The sequence below is a fragment of the Crinia signifera genome, chromosome 5, assembly GCF_055691185.1.
Source record: "Crinia signifera chromosome 5, ASM5569118v1, whole genome shotgun sequence".
Taxonomy (NCBI): Eukaryota; Metazoa; Chordata; class Amphibia; order Anura; family Myobatrachidae; genus Crinia; species Crinia signifera.
In genome coordinates, this window is record NC_139221.1 from 52,572,255 (window position 1) to 52,590,305 (window position 18,051).

The 18,051-nt window shown below is 43.2% G+C and overlaps 1 protein-coding gene across 1 annotated transcript in view; it reads left to right on the forward strand.

Annotated features, from left to right (window-relative positions):
* PREX2 (phosphatidylinositol-3,4,5-trisphosphate dependent Rac exchange factor 2) overlaps window positions 1–18,051 on the forward strand; it is a 284,012-nt gene that overhangs the window by 94,726 nt on the left and 171,235 nt on the right. Inside the window, exons 9-12 of the mRNA XM_083187220.1 lie at window positions 1,425–1,574; window positions 4,227–4,371; window positions 8,447–8,547; window positions 17,229–17,332. Coding sequence (XP_083043346.1) covers window positions 1,425–1,574; window positions 4,227–4,371; window positions 8,447–8,547; window positions 17,229–17,332 — 500 coding nt within the window. The remainder of the gene's footprint in view (window positions 1–1,424; window positions 1,575–4,226; window positions 4,372–8,446; window positions 8,548–17,228; window positions 17,333–18,051) is intronic.

Consider the following 18,051-nt stretch of genomic DNA (forward strand, 5'->3'; position numbering starts at 1 on the left):
TTAAATTGTATAAGCACCCTAATGGGTGGTTACAATGTTAAATGGACCCCCACGCCACCCCCAGTATGAACGTGAACCCGAAGCGTTGCGAGCGCAGCGAGCCCGCGAGGGGCGGCGGTACGCGTCCTCCGACCTTTTCATACCTCCACTATCCACGTCGGCGTGGAGCTGATTTTATATAGATTTACAGTATATAGATTTATAATCGCATCGCATTGTATGGCATTGTATGCCATATACAATGCCATACAATTTTAACATTGTATGACATCGGGGGACATTGCGGAACATCGCATACCATCGCATGCCTTATGGTCTGTGATGCGATGGGCGCCGTGATAATACACAAGTACCGATAAATGCAAGGGTGATAAAGAGAGATAAACATCCAGCCAATCAGCTCCTTACTGACTTTTTTCAAACTGAGAGCCAGATTCTCTAAGCTTCAAAAGTGATAAAATGGAGAGTGATAAACAGCCAGCCAATCAGCTCCTGTCTGACATTTTTCAAACACAGTCTGTGAACTGGCAGGTAGGAGCTGATTGGCTGGCTGTTTATCACTCTCCATTTTATCACTTTTTAAGCTTAGAGAATCTGGCCCACAGCCTGTAACATGGCAGTTAGCAGGTGATTGGCTGGACGTTTATCTCTCTTTATCACCCTTGCATTCATCTCTTGTTAAGGCTTAATACATCTGCCCCATTAGGAGATATTTGTTAAAATTTTATAAGGGTATCTGTGAAGTTGGTGCAGCATATAGCAACCAATTACGTTCTGGCATATTTCTAGTACATTTTAAGCCCAAAAAGCTTTCATACTATTGGTTGCTAAAGGCAACACAATCATTCTTCCACATTTACCTGTAGACCACTTTTCACAAATGTTCCTGCGTGATTTCTTTAAACCAATTAGAGCTATCTACACACCAGAAAAACGTAAAAGTGTAATTGTTCTTTTGTGACATTAAGCAGCCACTTTTGTGCAACAGTGAATGTCTTTTCTTCTGCGAAGATCATATCATTGTGATCCAAGATGGCAGCATCTGCATCAGCCAATGGGAGGGGTGTAGCAGATTAAGGGGTCTATGTGCTAAGCCTTGAAGAGAGGTAAAACGGACAGTCCAACCAACCAATTGGCTCCTTTCATTTTTTGAACACAACCTGTAGCATGGTATTTAGGTGCTGATTGGCTTGATCTTTACTTCCATCAACTTTGTCTCTGTCCAAGGCTTAGTACATAGACCTCTATACTGTATGTGCTCTTTGCATGCTGCAGATTAGAAGCATAATCTTTAGGTGTGCAACCTGCTTATGGGCTATTTCTGTCCCAACTTTATCGTATACACTTGGTAATTTAATAATTGTGCTGGTTATTTTTCAATTTAGAATAATGTGTGTTTTTTTGTTGTTGTTGTTTTTTTGTAGCCGATTTCCACAGCAGCGGTAACCCTGTAGTAAATGGTTGGAAGATACATAACACAGCCAAGAACAAGTGGTTTGTGTGTATGGCAAAAACAGCTGAAGAGAAACAGGAGTGGCTGGAAGCCATTTTGAAAGAGAGAGAAAAAAGGAAAAGTAAGTAGGTGTGGCTTTGGGGGCATTGCTGTGGGAGTGTGGCTGTGGGGGCATGGCTAAGGGGGCGTGGCTGGGCCCATGCAATAACATGTGAATAAATTGAACCCATTGCAGTGTAAGCTTAAAACTTATTATTGCATCTGTAATACATAACATTTTATTGTCCTATAAGTATTAACTTATTATTTCTCCCACATTTAATAATTGATTATCGATCCAATAACTATGAATTATAGTGTGCCACCATAAAATATACTTACCTAAAATCCTAATCTCCGGGGAGCCCAGCTAGTGATTATTGACACATGCAAACCATCACTTGATCATTTGGACTCTTGTATCCCAGCAAGGTTTCCCGACTGCAAATGTGTTTTTTTTTTCCTTCGATCTGATGAGCGGTTTTGCCTTTAGTAAATCTCACAGTTTACAGTCTGTATAAGAAATAATATAAACATATGTGGTTCGCACAAATCACTCTATGGTAAATCAGTGTGAACTTCGTTTAGAAAGAATTATTGGTTAAAATTAGAGGTGAGCAAAATTTTCTAAACTGTTCTACAAAATCTGGATTCAAATGTTCATACGTTTCACCAGCGTGATTTGGCCGTCGGTGGAAGATTTCGTCTGTGTTCCTGTAGTCTCTATTTTTAAGAATGTGTTTCATTCAGCACAGGATGCAAGATGATTCATTGCTGAAAAAGCCACTTGTAAATGGCATAACAGCTGTAAACAGTCTCCCCAAATTAGGTATGTTTTATGCAGAGTACATTATTCCACCTAGTACATTCTATGTACAGTAGCCAATAAACAGTGTCCATAACAACCTCAATTACGGAACAATTGATGCAATATTCTGTAAAATTCCAAACAGAACAGGACACATCCTTTAAGCCGTAGACCTTTGAAATCTTACTACTGGTGCCCAACTGTCTATATAGTTTCATAGATGTTGTTGTAGTTATTATTATTTTTATTATTAACTTTTATATCGGAGGTTCTGCCACGGGGTTGATATACAGATATATACCACAGTAATTATCAAACAAACAAACAAACTGATAATTAATGGCTTTTTATTGATGGTAACAAATAAATGCTAAATAAGCTTGGTTTACTATTTAGTTCTGTTGTCATTTAAAAAATGAATTGGTTAAGGTTGCCCCCATGGGTGGGATGTACACTATTAAAGTATGAGTTGCATAGACATGCAGAATGCTGGCCAGAAATCAGATTTTTTTTTTTAACAGGGTTTTTACCGCATTTCTGGTTTAGAGCACCCCGCCCTCAAAATTTCCACCAGTGCATATAAACCACCCTGCTCAACCACACGGTTACTGTGCGACTCAGGCTACCACCCTACGGGTTGGAAATTAGCCTACCACCACAGCGATACTCGGGTTCCTCTGCAGCTGCACATTTGTTGGCTGGTCCTCACTGCGCGGGATGATTCCGGTAAATTGTCTCCCCAGGCCACCGAAAATCTGACAATTTGTAAGAACCACGCCCAGCAGATACGGTTAAAGTTTTATTTACAACAGATTTAATACCCACTTCACTAAAAAAGTATCAGCAAACAGAGCAGTATGTTACTCTCTTTAGTTACAGCAAAATGCATCAAGTTTAGAGCTATTTGCAGTTGTCAAAGATAAAAATACCTCTCCATATGGACGCAAACAATTTGCTTATTTAAAGTAACATATACAATTATAAATAAATAAATTGTGCAATAACTGGGTCGGCCTCCTGGGTGGAGATTTTGGCAAAGAATTTATGATAGCAAAAGGGTGAACCGAGCAACTTAGCTTCATGCACATCCTCTGATGTCACTTCCTGTTCTAACTTTTCCTCAACTATTTAGGGCCCAAATCTCACTCTCTCTGCACATATTACATCTGCCCTACCTGCAGTGCACTTTTTTTTTGCCTATTTTGAGAACAAATTTGTCCTGAGATCAGGTCTGAATTAGGCCCTAAAGGGGTGTAACACACGGGGCGATTCTTCTAATCGATTTGACTACATCATCAAAATCGCATATAGGGTTTTCCCTGCATTGCCCCGTTTGTGCTCACACGGCCAAATAGAGTGCACAGGCAAGAATATTCCTGCTACATTGTGTATTTGGCCGCGGCTCCCGGGGCTGGCAGGATGTAGTCAGCCGTCTCACTGACCGCTTAACTACATCTTGATACACACGGAGCTCAGCGGAAATCACCAGGGCTGAGTCTTGTGTGTACATGGCGTTAGTCCCTGATAATCTATGCATAAATCAATTCACTCTTCTTTCATAGGAACAACAGGCTGCACTGTTCAGATGATAACGGAGAACTAGACAATTACAAATAATTATACTTTATCTTCAATATTTCCCTCCCTGAGTTCTCATTGTTATCTACTTACCCACTATCCATTTTCCTTAGTTTTAAGGCTTCATCCTTATTTGGAGGCTTGGGTTCTCTATTTGGTAATTGTTGTACATCGTCACCATTCAGTCATCGTTCAATACAAATTTAATGGCGTTATGCACAAATAAGTTGCCTTATTTTGTTTTCAGCGTCCAGTGTCACCATGTAATATATATAATATTAATAGTGTTTCTGGGAGGTTTTGCATTTGCTTCAGGGCTGAATAACTAATATATGATGGCACCTGCAGGTCTGACGTTGGGGATGGAGCAGGACACCTGGATGATGATATCAGAACAAGGAGAAAAACTCTACAAAATGATGTCTGAACACAGAAACCTAATCAAAGACAGGAAAAAGAAACTTACTACAATCCCCAAATGTTTTATTGGAAGGTATATATATATTTATATGATTATACTACAGATGTGTAATCGTTTTACCAATGACAATGCATTGCTAGGGCTTATGATTCAGGAGAACAATTCGCACCATTACATAAACATATATTTAGCCAGTCATAAAACTGAATGATAAAATCTACATTTATGACTATTATATTACTAGTTCTGTTCGCATTCACTTTGATTTGTTGCTTTCTCGGTTATGTAAACTGTAACAACTTCACTAACACTAATTATAACCAATAGATGGCAACATTTAATATCTTAACTTAGCACAACATAGTAAACTTATACCACAATACTGTACATACCCTTTTTTTGTGCACACGTGTTGGATACGGACATTGGCACTTATTCAGATCTGATCGCAGTACAAATTTTTTCTTAAAAAGGGCAAAACCGTGTGCACTGCAGGTGGGGCAGATGTAACATGTGAAGAGAGAGTTAGATTTGTGTGAGTTATTTTGTTTCTGTGCCGGGTCATTACTGGCTGCATTATTTTTACACTGCAATTTAGATTTTAGTTTCAACACACCCCACCCAAATCTAACTCTCTCTGCACATGTTACATCTGCCTCACCTGCAGTGCACATGGTTTTTGCCCATTTTGAGAATACATTTTTACTGCGATCAGATCTGAATCAGGGCCATTATTATTATATATGTTTCTTTTATAACAGAAATCTAATTTCCCAATAGATCAGCTTTCATCTTATGCTGCTTTCCCACTGCAGACCAGTTTAAAGTACTGGTTATCTTAAATGGTATTTAAAACGGTATAAGCATTCCCACTGCAGCAGATTACCGTTTTAAATACCATTTAAGTACCATTCCCATTGCAGTGAACCGTGTAAAATGTAGAGTGCCTAACCCCCCCCCCCCGTGTTAAGTGTAAAGAGTGCCTAATCCCTCCCCCCCCAAGTGTAAACCCCCCCGTACCTGCCCTGTGCCCCCACCTCCCCTCCCCTTGTACTTACCTGCACGGGGATGCAGGGCAGTGGGGAGGCAGCGGGGGTCCATGCAGGGTACAGGCAGTCCCAGTGCCTGATGAGAGCTAGTAGTTCTCACTTTGCGCATATGTAATGAGTGCACATGCATACTAATGATCCGCTCATTACATATGCGCATATGTAATGAGCGGCTCTTTATTATGCACGTGCACTCATTACACATGCACAAAGTGAGAACTACTAGGTCTCATCAGGCACTGGGACTGCCTGGAGGTTAAATAACGTTTAAGAGGCATTCCCACTGCCTCTTAAACGTTATTTTAACGTGTAGGACTCTGCTTTAAAAAACGGGTTGAAATATCATTTAGCTTTAAACGGTATTTCAACTCTGGCACTTTCCCACTGCAGCCTTAAAACGGTAAATTGCACTGAAAATCGGTAATTTACCGTTTTTTAGCTGCAGTGGGAAAGGGGCAATAGACTCTTATCCTTTTAAATTTAATAAAAAAAAAAAAAAAAAAAAAAATGTTTGTTCCCCACAATTTATATTCGGGTAGTTTGGAGCCCTTACTAGGAATTCAGATGAGTTTAGTTTATTTACATGGCTAAACCCATTGTATTTGGGTGTGACATGTGCGATAATGAATGGACACCCTATTAGTTAGTGTGGAGCTCAGAACAGTTGAGTTTCCCCTATAGATTCTGCTCAGAAGTCATTTGGCATTACCTTTGGAAATATGGCAGCTGCACCAAGGGTGTAATTCAGGTGTGGTTGGATTGAACATTGCTGATGGCTTCTTGGAATCAGCAGCTGTTAATGCGGCAGGAGGTGCTTAGCGTCAGCTGGCCGGGACCCTTAAGGTCAGGAAATCTCTGTTGAAAGATGGCTACAAAATGGAGGCTACAGGCCGTGGTTTTGTGAAATGGCGACTATCACAGCCCACTCGCTGATATAGCTGCAGACCGTCTCTCACTTGTTGCCAGCAGCCGTTCTGAATCTGACAGCACAGGATCTGTACTGCAAATGCAGGTGCAAAGTACCAAACATTGGTATTATGCACTTTTGGTATTTCTTTGGGCCTCATTTGTGGTGATTACTTCAGAAATGTAGTCCTAAAGCTGTATTTCAAGGTACTAACAGCACAAGCTGCGGGATAGGCAGGAGGTAAGTAATGCCCTACACCCATTATAGATAGTTCACGGTTTACAGAGGTATCCATGCTCAGCTTTGCCATGATGTGTCCTATTCGCAAAAAAAAACAACTGGCACTACTAGTGGGCACTTTACTATGGCACTCACATATGCTCGCCGATAGAATTTCATAGAGGCTACACCCGTGGCACAGAGTAGCACATGTGCTCGTGTCTGTTTCTGTATATTCCTGGAACAGCTAGGGTTTATTTTCTAAGCCCACCATTCTTTACACTGTCTGTTAGGACCGTTCCACATCCACTGAGGTAACTGGGCATGATTTGAATTTTGTTAGCACTTACAGCATACTGCAGCATCCTATGCTCTTCTGGCATCAACTACACTTACCCTCATCTCCAGCGCCGATGGATCAAATGTCAGCATAGCATGTGAGGGTGGCGCAGTGGAAGGCTTCCTCCCTGTGCCGCATACTCACTGTGACCTGGCGTTTCCTCCGCCCCACGTGATGTCACAACCCTTCCGCCCGCCTCCTCTGCTGCAGAAGTCTATCTCTTGCTGCAAAGTCACAGGCCAGGAGCTTTGTGACGGCATCCGCCCCAACTGACTTTTATTAAAATGGATTGGCAGCCTAGAGCAGTGTCAGACGTAGCGTACATCCAAGGTTCCCCACACTGCGCACCTATTGTCGGGTGGATTTGCGAGTGGAAATGGGGCGGGGCTTAATACGTGAAGTACCCCCCTTTGGAAAAATATTCACCATCACTAGATTTTAGGTAAAATATGCAATAACCAGTGTGAATGGGCAAAATATGCAAATACATATGGAAATGTGCAAATGCATATAATCCTGTCTCTAAGTATAAGGTTAAGGGTAGCCTTTTATTGTGCAGCAGCGGTAAATTATGCTTCCTTGTTCCCTGGTGGCCGTGAGCTTGTGGCGCTCAGACGGAGGTTAACACAACAGTAAGCGTCAGCCGCTGAGGCTTGCCTGCTAGGAGTGACAGCGGTGAAGGTACACCACTTAACTCTCAAAACCCTGTCTGCCTGATAATGCGCAGTGTTCAGTGTTAAACACTGCGTCTCAGGCTGAGACGGATTAGGTAGCTGGGACTGGGACTACGAGGGGTCCACCCAATATAAACCCCAGATATTTTCTGTGCGACTAGTCACCCCCAGAAAATCTCTTACTCCATACTCCCTACAACAGCTCTTAACCCTTGTTTTCTGCCACATTGACGCTTATTTGAGTGACGGGGAAATAGCAGCTACCGCCTATTTAATGCTGCTGTTCTGACAGCATTGAATGCGAATTTCAACAAAACAGATCCGACTTTAAAACAAGTTGGATCTGTTTTGTTGGAAACGGCCATGTATTGTCAAATGTAATTTGCGCTTACACGCCCACTTTCTGCCTCATGACAGGCAGAACATTGAATTCCGCCTGTCGAGTATCTGTCAAGCTGGGCAAAAACGGGCCAGGATTCCGACTGTCGGGACGTTCCCACAGTCGGAATGTCAGATTGAATACCGGCCATTGTCTTGTACTGTAAGTCAGTGTTTTCATGTTTTGCCTATTTGTTTATGTACTTTGTTAGGCCAAACAAACCCTTGTAGCGCCATATAAATAAAGGATAAAAATAATTAGATTTTTATTATATATATATATATATATATATATATATATATATTATATATTTTTTATATTTCTCATAAATGATCAGTAAAAATGGTTAATTTAGATTATACACCAAGTTGATATTTCAGCTTCTAGGAATAAGCAACCAATGCAGAAAGGCAGAAATGGATGTTTATACATTAGCCTAGACTGACGTGGCCATACCGTAACTGCAGCTCCACAATGGTACCACTTATCCCCTCCGAGTTGGGCACAGCTGAGTAGAGGTGATGAGAAAAGTGAGCAGTTCCTATAATTATTTCTTCATTTATTTCTGGTACTTTGCAGTGAATTTGTGGAGTGGTTACTGGAAATCGGAGAAATTCATAAGCCAGAGGAAGGTGTTAATCTTGGCCAAGCTTTACTGGAGAATGGAATAATTCATCATGGTAAATATTGCGGCACTAACATTGAGCTGTCCTGTTTAACGACTTACATATCGAGCCTGGCCCAAATTTGTACAACTCCTTGTATTTAATACAATTCAATATTAATAAAATCAGTAACTGTAGTAAAAGCAGGTCTTTCGAACAGTGACTTTCTTTTGAATCTCATTTTCCAATTTGTTTGGAAAAAATATAACTTGGTTAAGTGCGTAGAATATATATCTCCATTTTATAGACAATGTTATGGATTTAAAAGATAATTTTTAGCAAACAAACCTAAATAAATATGTACATTTCTAAAAAAACAATAAAATATCATTAAGTTCTACTGAAAGCTACTGTCAACTATAATACATATGTTAAGAATATATAACATAACACGTACAGATGACACAAGCCAGCCACAAAATACCCCCTCCACCTACAAACACATTTTTTAATGTTTTGCAGCAAACCAGAGATAATTATGTAATTGCTCGCAGACAGTTATGGTTTTTGTACTGTCTGAATAGTAGTGTTGATACTTAATGTGTAATATATTCACTTGTTTAGAATACATTTTCTTTGTACTTGGGTGATGTCTTAATGAACAGTGTGCACAGACATACTGTAACGTAATTGCTTGTCTAGCACTTGATGTACTCTACTGAAGTGAGGCTAATAGCTATTTTGTTTCATGCCAGAAATGATCATTAATACTGTTTTTATTACATGTGGTGATTTCCTGTCTATTTCTGCTGCCCGATACATGACAATCACACAACAATCACACATGACAGAATCTAAACTAAGCTATTATCACTATACCCGCAAACACAGATATTTTGTTTTGTAAAGAATAATGAATCTTTAAACAAAAAAAAGGTACTTGTGTATTATCATGGCGCCCGGCTTTTCATCGTAGGCTAAGCTACGTTGTCAGCGTAGCCCGACGGCTGCCTAGCGCAGTCAGCGTAGTGACTCCGCGGCAGCCCTGTGTAGTCAACGTAGTGTTCCCCTCAGACAGCTAGTCACTGTACTGTCCCCGGGAGCTGCAGCTCTGTCCCCGGCATCCCTGGCAAGCCTATTGACCGCCTCTCACACAGCGCCGGCACCCGCATGATCCCCTCTCAGAGTAGGCTAAGAGGGCATAATGCGGGCGCCGGCGGAGAGGCGCTCCGTCTGTCTGAGACACAGGAGCGTCTTAGATGCTCCTGCGTCTCAGTAAGTATTGTGGCAGGGTACAGCAACCTTGTCGACAGGGTTAGGGGTTTGGTAGTGCATGCATCTCCTGCACAAAGTTGGGGTGTTGCCGCAAGTGCAGCACAATAAAGGAGGCATTTGCCAGTGCTCCATGTTACATACTAGCAAATGCCTCCATTTTTTTTTTTTTTTTTAATTCGGTAATTTTTATTGAAGGTTTTGACAATAAGGAAGAAAAATAGAAACCAGACGTGGTATACATGGCATTGCATACATATGGGTTAGAGTTACGCTGTTGTTAGATAATTTCGTACAAAGGAGCAAATATATACCAACCGTGTACAATGCAGCATGGGTAGCATTATGGCCCTTATTCTGATTGATGCGGATATTCCCGAATTCTTACGGTGCGGTCCGCACGCCACGCTGTGCTGCCGCGTGCGGCCATCGTCCGTAGAAACGCCCACGTGTCCTCCGCATTCGGACGGGCTCACTCTTTAAGAACAGGGCGTGTTTACGGACGACATACAAACCATGCGTGTGCGGGGGAAACACTCAGATTCTGCACGGTATTACAGAGTATGCACGGGAATACCGCATCCGAACGGATGGCAAGCGGTCCGTCCGCACGGAAGCGGTGTATTACGCAAAACTACCCACTATTATGTCTATTCTGCAATACATCACATGACCCACTTATTCAATTACCTATCCTCATAAAAAAATGTTTATTTGGAATTGGAATCAATTATATGCCAATATATCCTTACAACCATGCCTAACACATGCATTGCACACATTAACCCTTACAGCAATTGAAGCAGCAATGGTTTCAATTAAAGCACTGACAAGCGTCCTATTAGTGAGTAATGAGTAAAGGAGTCGATTGTATTGGGTTCAGGTGTTAATGCTTGTAGTCATTAGACGTTCCGTTCGCCTACCGCAAGACCGAGTGGTTTCCGCAAAGCAATACTTGACTTATGGACACCGCACATTTCTATCGGTTTTGTTCGCGTGCATTCGGAGTGCTATCCGAATGCACGCCCCCCAACATAAGTGTACTCCCCCGTGTCCGCCCATGTTTCCTCCCAGTTTTGCCCACTTTGAAACTACGCCCATGTGTCATTCCGCATGACGCCCATAATACGCCCATATTTCCAGACTGATTGCGGTGCACAGTTTTGTACGGGATTTGGCCGAACAGGTACGGAGTCAATGCATGGCACATGCGCGTTGCGTTCTCCACGCATGCGCATAAAGACGCTATCCGAAAGTATGCGGAAAAGTACGCATCAATCAGAATAAGGGCCCAAGTCACAATGTATTACATTCAGGTTGAAGATAAAGCCAATACCCGAAGGCGCCATTCGGTCAGACAGTCTCAAAAAGGATGCAGCATAGTGAGAGAGTACCATGTAGCATAGTTGGCGTATAACGACCGTTCCGTGACCAGTTGTAGTTAGAAGGAGATTGAAACTTGCAAGCCGCAACATATAGAAAAAGAGGATTTTGAGCGTCTGGTTACTAACGTCCTATATCACTAACCTACCCTACCCTCTATTTATCTAAATCTACCCAAAACAACCCATCCCTTTACCCCAAAATAAACCTTCCCTTTAACCCCCCATCCTGTACTGCCCACCCCCAACTAAGGTGTACTTGGATCCCTTAACAGTTCCCAAACTATCTAGCACTAACAGGGGCAGTGGCACAGCACATACAATATAGTAGAGTGTCCAGTTACATCCATTACTGGGTAGTATAGCAGAGTAAATGACAATCATATGGTAAGATACATATGTCTGGTAATCTAGTATAACGAAGAACATTTGAGCATCGGGTGAGCAAAACAACAGCCGTGATAGACCCAACTCCCCCATCACTGAAAAAATGCGAGGATAATGGAGTACCACAACTAAAGTATGGCAGAGTTCACTTAGGATAAGACAAAAGGAGATGTACTTCAAGCGGAAATCGTCAAAAGGCATAAAGTAGGACATATTCCAAAATAGAGCAAGTTAAAGAGTTAGTCTGGGCAAACGTAAGAAAAATCACACATAAAAAAACAAAAAACAATATCAGGATATAAACTTGTACATCAGCACGGAAAATATTAAAGAGTAGAGAAGGAAAAATGTATAGGTATACATAATAAATGTGGGCATATGAGCTTAGAATATTAATCTGCCCAATCTTTTAGCCCTTGCATAAGCAGAAGAATAACAAATCTGTCCCCGCATACCCAAAAATGCATAAAAGAATAAAAATACAGAAAGGATAGTCCCAAAATTGCACCTCCAAGCCAGGGACAGACACACAAGGAACACTTAGATAGAAAGGTGCATAGCTTAAACTTCAATGTTGTAGCTGCAAACCGGGTTTTAAAATAGACTTCAATCACAGGAGTTAGGATGGTATTAGGGAACGTTGAAAGCACAGTTTCTTTGACAGGAGGCTCTTGACACAGAGCCGGTGCAGGCGACACGGAGGCCCCATTATCAGGATCCATAGGCACAGCCGCCGTAGCTTCAAATTTGGCAAGTAGCCTCTGAGTGGAGGCATTGATGGCCTGAAGGAGTTGCAGTACGAAACCTGACATCATTAGTGGTTGAGTGGAAAGTAACGGTAATGGTAAAATGGTGGTGGCTAGCACACCACCAGTAACCACCAAGTGTCTGGGCAGGATAGCGTTCAAATACCTTGTGTCACAGAAGAACCAGTCGGAAAGCAGATCTTTATATAAAAAGGGGGTCTGGATACAAAGAGCAATGGAGCTATAGATGTACTGGCCAGGCAGCTTTTCGCACTTTGCAGGGTCCCAAAGTGATGACAGATGTGGCCTGTTCAAGCTCGGCAGACAGTTCGGCTGTAGAGAGTTGCCTTACAGGAGGAGAGGCTGGCAGGCGCAGAGTAATACAGGCAGACCACCATCAGCAGGATGTAGCCATCTATGTGTTTGGGCTATGGAGCTGCGTGGACGTATGAGGTCTAAAATGGCCGCCGGGGACTCGAAGCACAACCGTCCCAGGTGCCAAACTACAGGCAGCCTCCCAGAGGGGGACCGCCAGGAGATCACCAGGCAGTGTGGTCCAGTCCTCTCACCGGGTCTCCGTCACTCACCCAACACCACTGCACTGGAATCGGGTGGTGCGCCGGACCGGATGTTCGGCGGGTGCGGCAGTAAGGGATGTTAGGCCGCAGTCTTCCACCGGGTCCCGCCGGCTCCGGAATCAGCAGACCGTATGTATAGAGAGCTCACCGGGTGCAGCACCAGTTATAGTAGCTATACGGGGCAGTATTTAGTGTTGCCCAGGCGCAGGATGGGGTTTTCAGGATATATAGCCGGGGAGCTCAAACACCTCACGTCCTACGCCCCCCCAGCAAATGCCTCCATTTGAAACCCCCAGTATCCATGCCAGCCGGAAGCATGGCGAGCGCAGCGATCCCTGCGAGGGGGACGCATTACGCGTCCTCCCGACCTTTTCATACCCCCACTATCCACGTCGGCATGGAGTAGATTTTATAAAGTGTGGCGAGCTAAATAACGTCGATTGTAAAAGTGGGTCTCCGCTTTCCCTGAGAGTTCTCATTCTACTCTATCTTTACTTCTGGGAACACCCCCCAGCATTTGTCACTATAATATAAACTTCCCCAAAACCCCACTTCGATGAATGCTAGGGAATTATACCGGCTTTGGGGATATATTACTAAGCTTATATTTCTACAAAATAAAATGAGAACTATTCCGAAAATCTACGTTGTCACTCGCTATCCATCACAGGCTGCCAAACTGTAAAATGCTGATATGTAATTGTTTTAGAGATTTATTACTATGGGTTTTCAGAAACAAAATGATTAACTGAACTCATAAAGAGACAGTCATTTCACAAGAGCGAGTGAGTGTGTAGGCAAAACAGACCAGTTTCATTAACAAGTGTCTGCAGCTGTTTTGTTCTGAAAATAGAATTCTTGAAACAAATCAAAATGAACCATCTGTTTCTCTCACAATATATTTTGGTACTGTGATACACAATGGTAATATTATTCTGAATTCCCTTAGAGTGAAAAGGGTTATTCAGTTCACTTGTTAAACAGTCCCGCATTCCGGAAGTTGTCCATTTCAATGGAGGAATATCTGGCATTGGTGTGTGCACTGCAGGGCCCGCTCAAGGCCTACTAGCACCCTGAGCGAGATTTTTTTGAAGTGCCCCCCCCCCCCCGACTGTGCTTCATTATACATATGCCACACACAGTGATGCCCATTATACATATGCCACACACCGTGATGCCCTTTATGCCAATGCCACACACCGTTATGATCATTGTAAACATGCCACACACCGTGATGCTCATTATACATATGCCACACACTGTGATGCTCATTAAACATATGCCACACACCATGATGCTTATTATACATATGCCACACACAGTGGTGCCCATTATACATATGCCACACACGGTGATGCCCATTACAGATATGCCACACACTGAGATGCCCATTACATATTATGGCACATAAGTGTCACAAACCTACATGCTCATTGCTAAGGGGTTCTTTGTCAATGCCAGGAGTTACATGCTTGATTTCAGGGGTTATGCACTCAATGACAGAGGCTTCCTGCTTGAGGCCAAGGAGGTTTTATGCTCGTTGCCAAGGGGGTTTGTGCCAAGCAACCAAGATGTCCGATGGACCCCCTGCTGTTGCTCAGCTCCGTCGTCCTGCCCCAGCACACTGCACAATATGCATGATGTAATGAGCACAGTGGCGCCACATCTTGACGTCCCGGTGGCCAGGCGCTCATTACACATGCAAATAGGAGGAGCTGCCCCGCCCGCATCCATATCACCGTTGAACGTGGAACAGGCAAGGAGGCAGCGCAGGTGCAGCACTGCTGCTGTGTGCTGTTTGCTGTCGGGTGGGTGGGTCGGGCGGCACTGTGCGATGTTCACTTGTGGTTGGACAGGACACTGAAGGGGGGGGCAGGGTGCTGTTCGCTGGCGGGTAGGGATGCCCATCGTTGCCTTTGCCATCGATGGCAAAAGGGCCATCGATGGTTCATAACTATGCAATGGATGACCATCAATGTTTTTACACATTGATTGTCATCCATTGTCTTTGACTGATTGGCCTGTGGACTAAACAGAATACAGAGGCGGGGCTTCACAGGTGCCGAGGGCGGAGCTATGCTCCGTGTCCCGGCACTTTGTGGAAAAATCAAAAATGAAACTATTCATTTAAGCTTGACATGGCTCTCCCCCATCGATGTCTAAACTATTCGACATCGGCCATAAACCATCGATGTTTTCTAATCATCAATGTTTTCGATGGCCATCCCTAGTGGCAGGTGGGCGAGCTGGGTAGCACTAGTTAGGTCTCGATGGGAGCTTTATGTGCTCTTTAGGCCTGGCGCCCGGCCGCTCCTATCGAGCGTGCCTGGAGCCGGCCCTGGTGCACTGCTACCAGACATGCTATTAACACTTAACAGCTGAAAAAAAGTAATACCCCTTTTACACCGAACATGAAATTACCGGGTGAAGCCGTTCTACCCAGTAATTTGTTCATTGTCATACTGGGTGTTAAATCCCAAGTTGCCGACCCTGGCTGGATTTGCGACCCGAGTTGACCCTTTTACAGTGAAGAAATACCTGTGTAATTCAGCAAATTACCAACCAGGTTGAAATTTTTAACCTGGTAATTTGCTGCTCAGTGTAAACGGGGGCAAGACTGCATACCAGGCACTCAAAATGCCTGGTAATTGCCAGGTCGCCGGTCTAAAAAGGGCTCAACTCTTCTAATTGGCTAAATATTTCCTTGCATAACTAGGTTCATTGCTTTATCACTGTTCTAAGGTCTAAGGTCAGCATTCTCGCACAGATTGTATGTGTAAAGTCAACAGAGCATAATTCTGTTCTGTACTAAACAGATTTGTCAGTTTAATTGATTTATTGTTCCAGATTTATTTTGTGTTTTCATATATAAACAAACTTTCACATTGAGTCCTTTTTTTTTTTACATTCCTGAGGTTTTCAGAAATCTTCCTTGTGAAAATGACTCTTCATGGAAACCTAGTTATCTGTTTTTTTTTCTGTAATCCTGTATTGAAAATCAGAATTTCATTTCATAAGGCTCTTGCATTACCAAATAGCGATTTTAATATTTGGGCATATTCAGAAACTATAGCAAAGCACTAAATCGCAGAATAAACTAAAATACAATATGTGAAAGGTTAAGGCAGGCAGAAGCAAAGCAACATCAGGAATAGGTGTGGGTCAGGGCAGGCAAATTTCCAGCCAAGTCAGAAACAGCAAGGAAACTATTCTAATGGTAGCATAGCAAGGTAACCTAGGGCACGGGGTAGTGTGTGACAGCTGTTAAATAGCAGGAAAATTCTAGTCACTTCCTTGATTGGCCAAGTGGGAAGCCCAGGTGTAAACACTGAGTAATTAGGTTTTGAAAAAGAAATCAGAGCAAGTACACAGCAGAGAGTTGGCGAAACAGAGCGTGATCTGCAAGATCATTGCCTATGGTAGAAAGGCCACAGTTCAAACCAAGGAGAGTGAAATAACAGTAATATGGAGAAACTGTGTATGCATGTATATAACAGAAAGTATAGTGATAGTGTGTGATAGTGTGCACCTGATCTCGCACCATTTCCAGTTTCAGCCCGAATTTGGCTGAAATTGCTCACTGCCCACTTTAGGGATGTGGCCAGTCTCCAGAAGGGGTGTGGCCAGCTGCGACAGAAGTTTGGCTATCCATTAGACTGAGTATAGCTTAGTAAAATATACGCTAGTGAATGCATGATAATGTACTAGATTAACAACAGCAATACACTAAGGGCCGGCTCTACCTTTAGGCAGCTGCCTAGGGCGCCGGTATCTGGGGGGGGGGACTACCAAGTCTGCCTCTCAAAATATCAAGGATATATGGATCAAAATATCAAGGATGTATATGAAGATCCTTGTTATACTTAATGCGGGTGGCTGCTGTGGAACTTCTTAGACCTCATCTCCATACTTACCCTTGACGCATACTTCCCTATTTTGCTGCCCCCTGTACTCTGTTGTGGGAGGCAAAGGGAGGCCTCCAGGGAAAGGAGGGGACTCGCCCACCTTCCCAGGGGGCTGGGAGGACCACACAATTTGTCATTCAGCCATTCCGGAATGTTAGACAAGTAGGCCTTAGTGGTTATTGGCGGCAGTATGGGGGGGAATGGGGGGTCAGTAGGTTGATCTTTCGCCTAGGGTGCTGAGAAGCTTTATACCGGCCCTGAATGCACTGTGGAACACCATAGTCCTATACAGTATAATGTAACATATGTATAATGAATAATTCATGTGTAAAGTCTGGAACCTGATCCCTAGAATTATAGGTGGGCCCCCAGGCGGCGGGGACCACTGGGTGTTTTCCCTATGCCCCAGTAGGCCAGTCCACCACTGTACCTAGAGGGGGTAAGAGTACATTTTGTTTATACTGAGCTTTCTTCTTGTTCCCTTAGTTTCAGATAAGCACCAGTTTAAATCTGAGCAGATGCTGTATAGGTTTCGTTATGATGATGGCACCTACTACCCAAGAAATGAAATGCAGGATGTGATATCGAAGGTAATTACCGTAAAATATTATCATGATAGGAAATGCTCACATTGAGGACCTTATTCTGGTTGACTGGCAAGGCTACGAATTTTGAGTCCTGAGTTTTGCAAGTCCCCCATATACCGGCTGCATGCGCAAACACTAAAAAATCGCTCCCCCGTGGGAAAGCCCGGCGGACCGCTTAAATCAGAATAACCCCCTTAATTGCAGCATTTTCAGTCAGACTACGATAGAGGGTATTTCCAATATTGTTTTCCAGGGTTACCCCCCCCCCCCCACCACCTCAACAATAAAAAAAAATTATCATCCTGAAAACACACTGATTCTGGAAAGTGGGGCTGTTTTCTGGGATTTGGTTTCACCTCCTAACGCAGGTGAACATATACTATATAGACATAAGGGGGCTGAACAAGAAAGGCAGAGGACATATCATTACTCGATATGTACTATTCTCCATTTTGCAGGAGACTCCCTGAAATAACAGCATCTCCCTCTCTCCCTGATAAGTCTAGCAATCTCCCTCATTTCACCCAGCCCGCATTGTGAAGCTGTTACATTTTTGTGAAAAAAGGAATGAGAAATAGATACAGTTACACTGAATCATCAGCGCCATTTCCCAGCATTGGTGATAAAACACAATGATCCCTATGGCTATGTGGCCATTTATACGAAACCACAAGTAAAACACAATAGATGAACAATCCCTGCTTTGGGGCTCATCTACAATT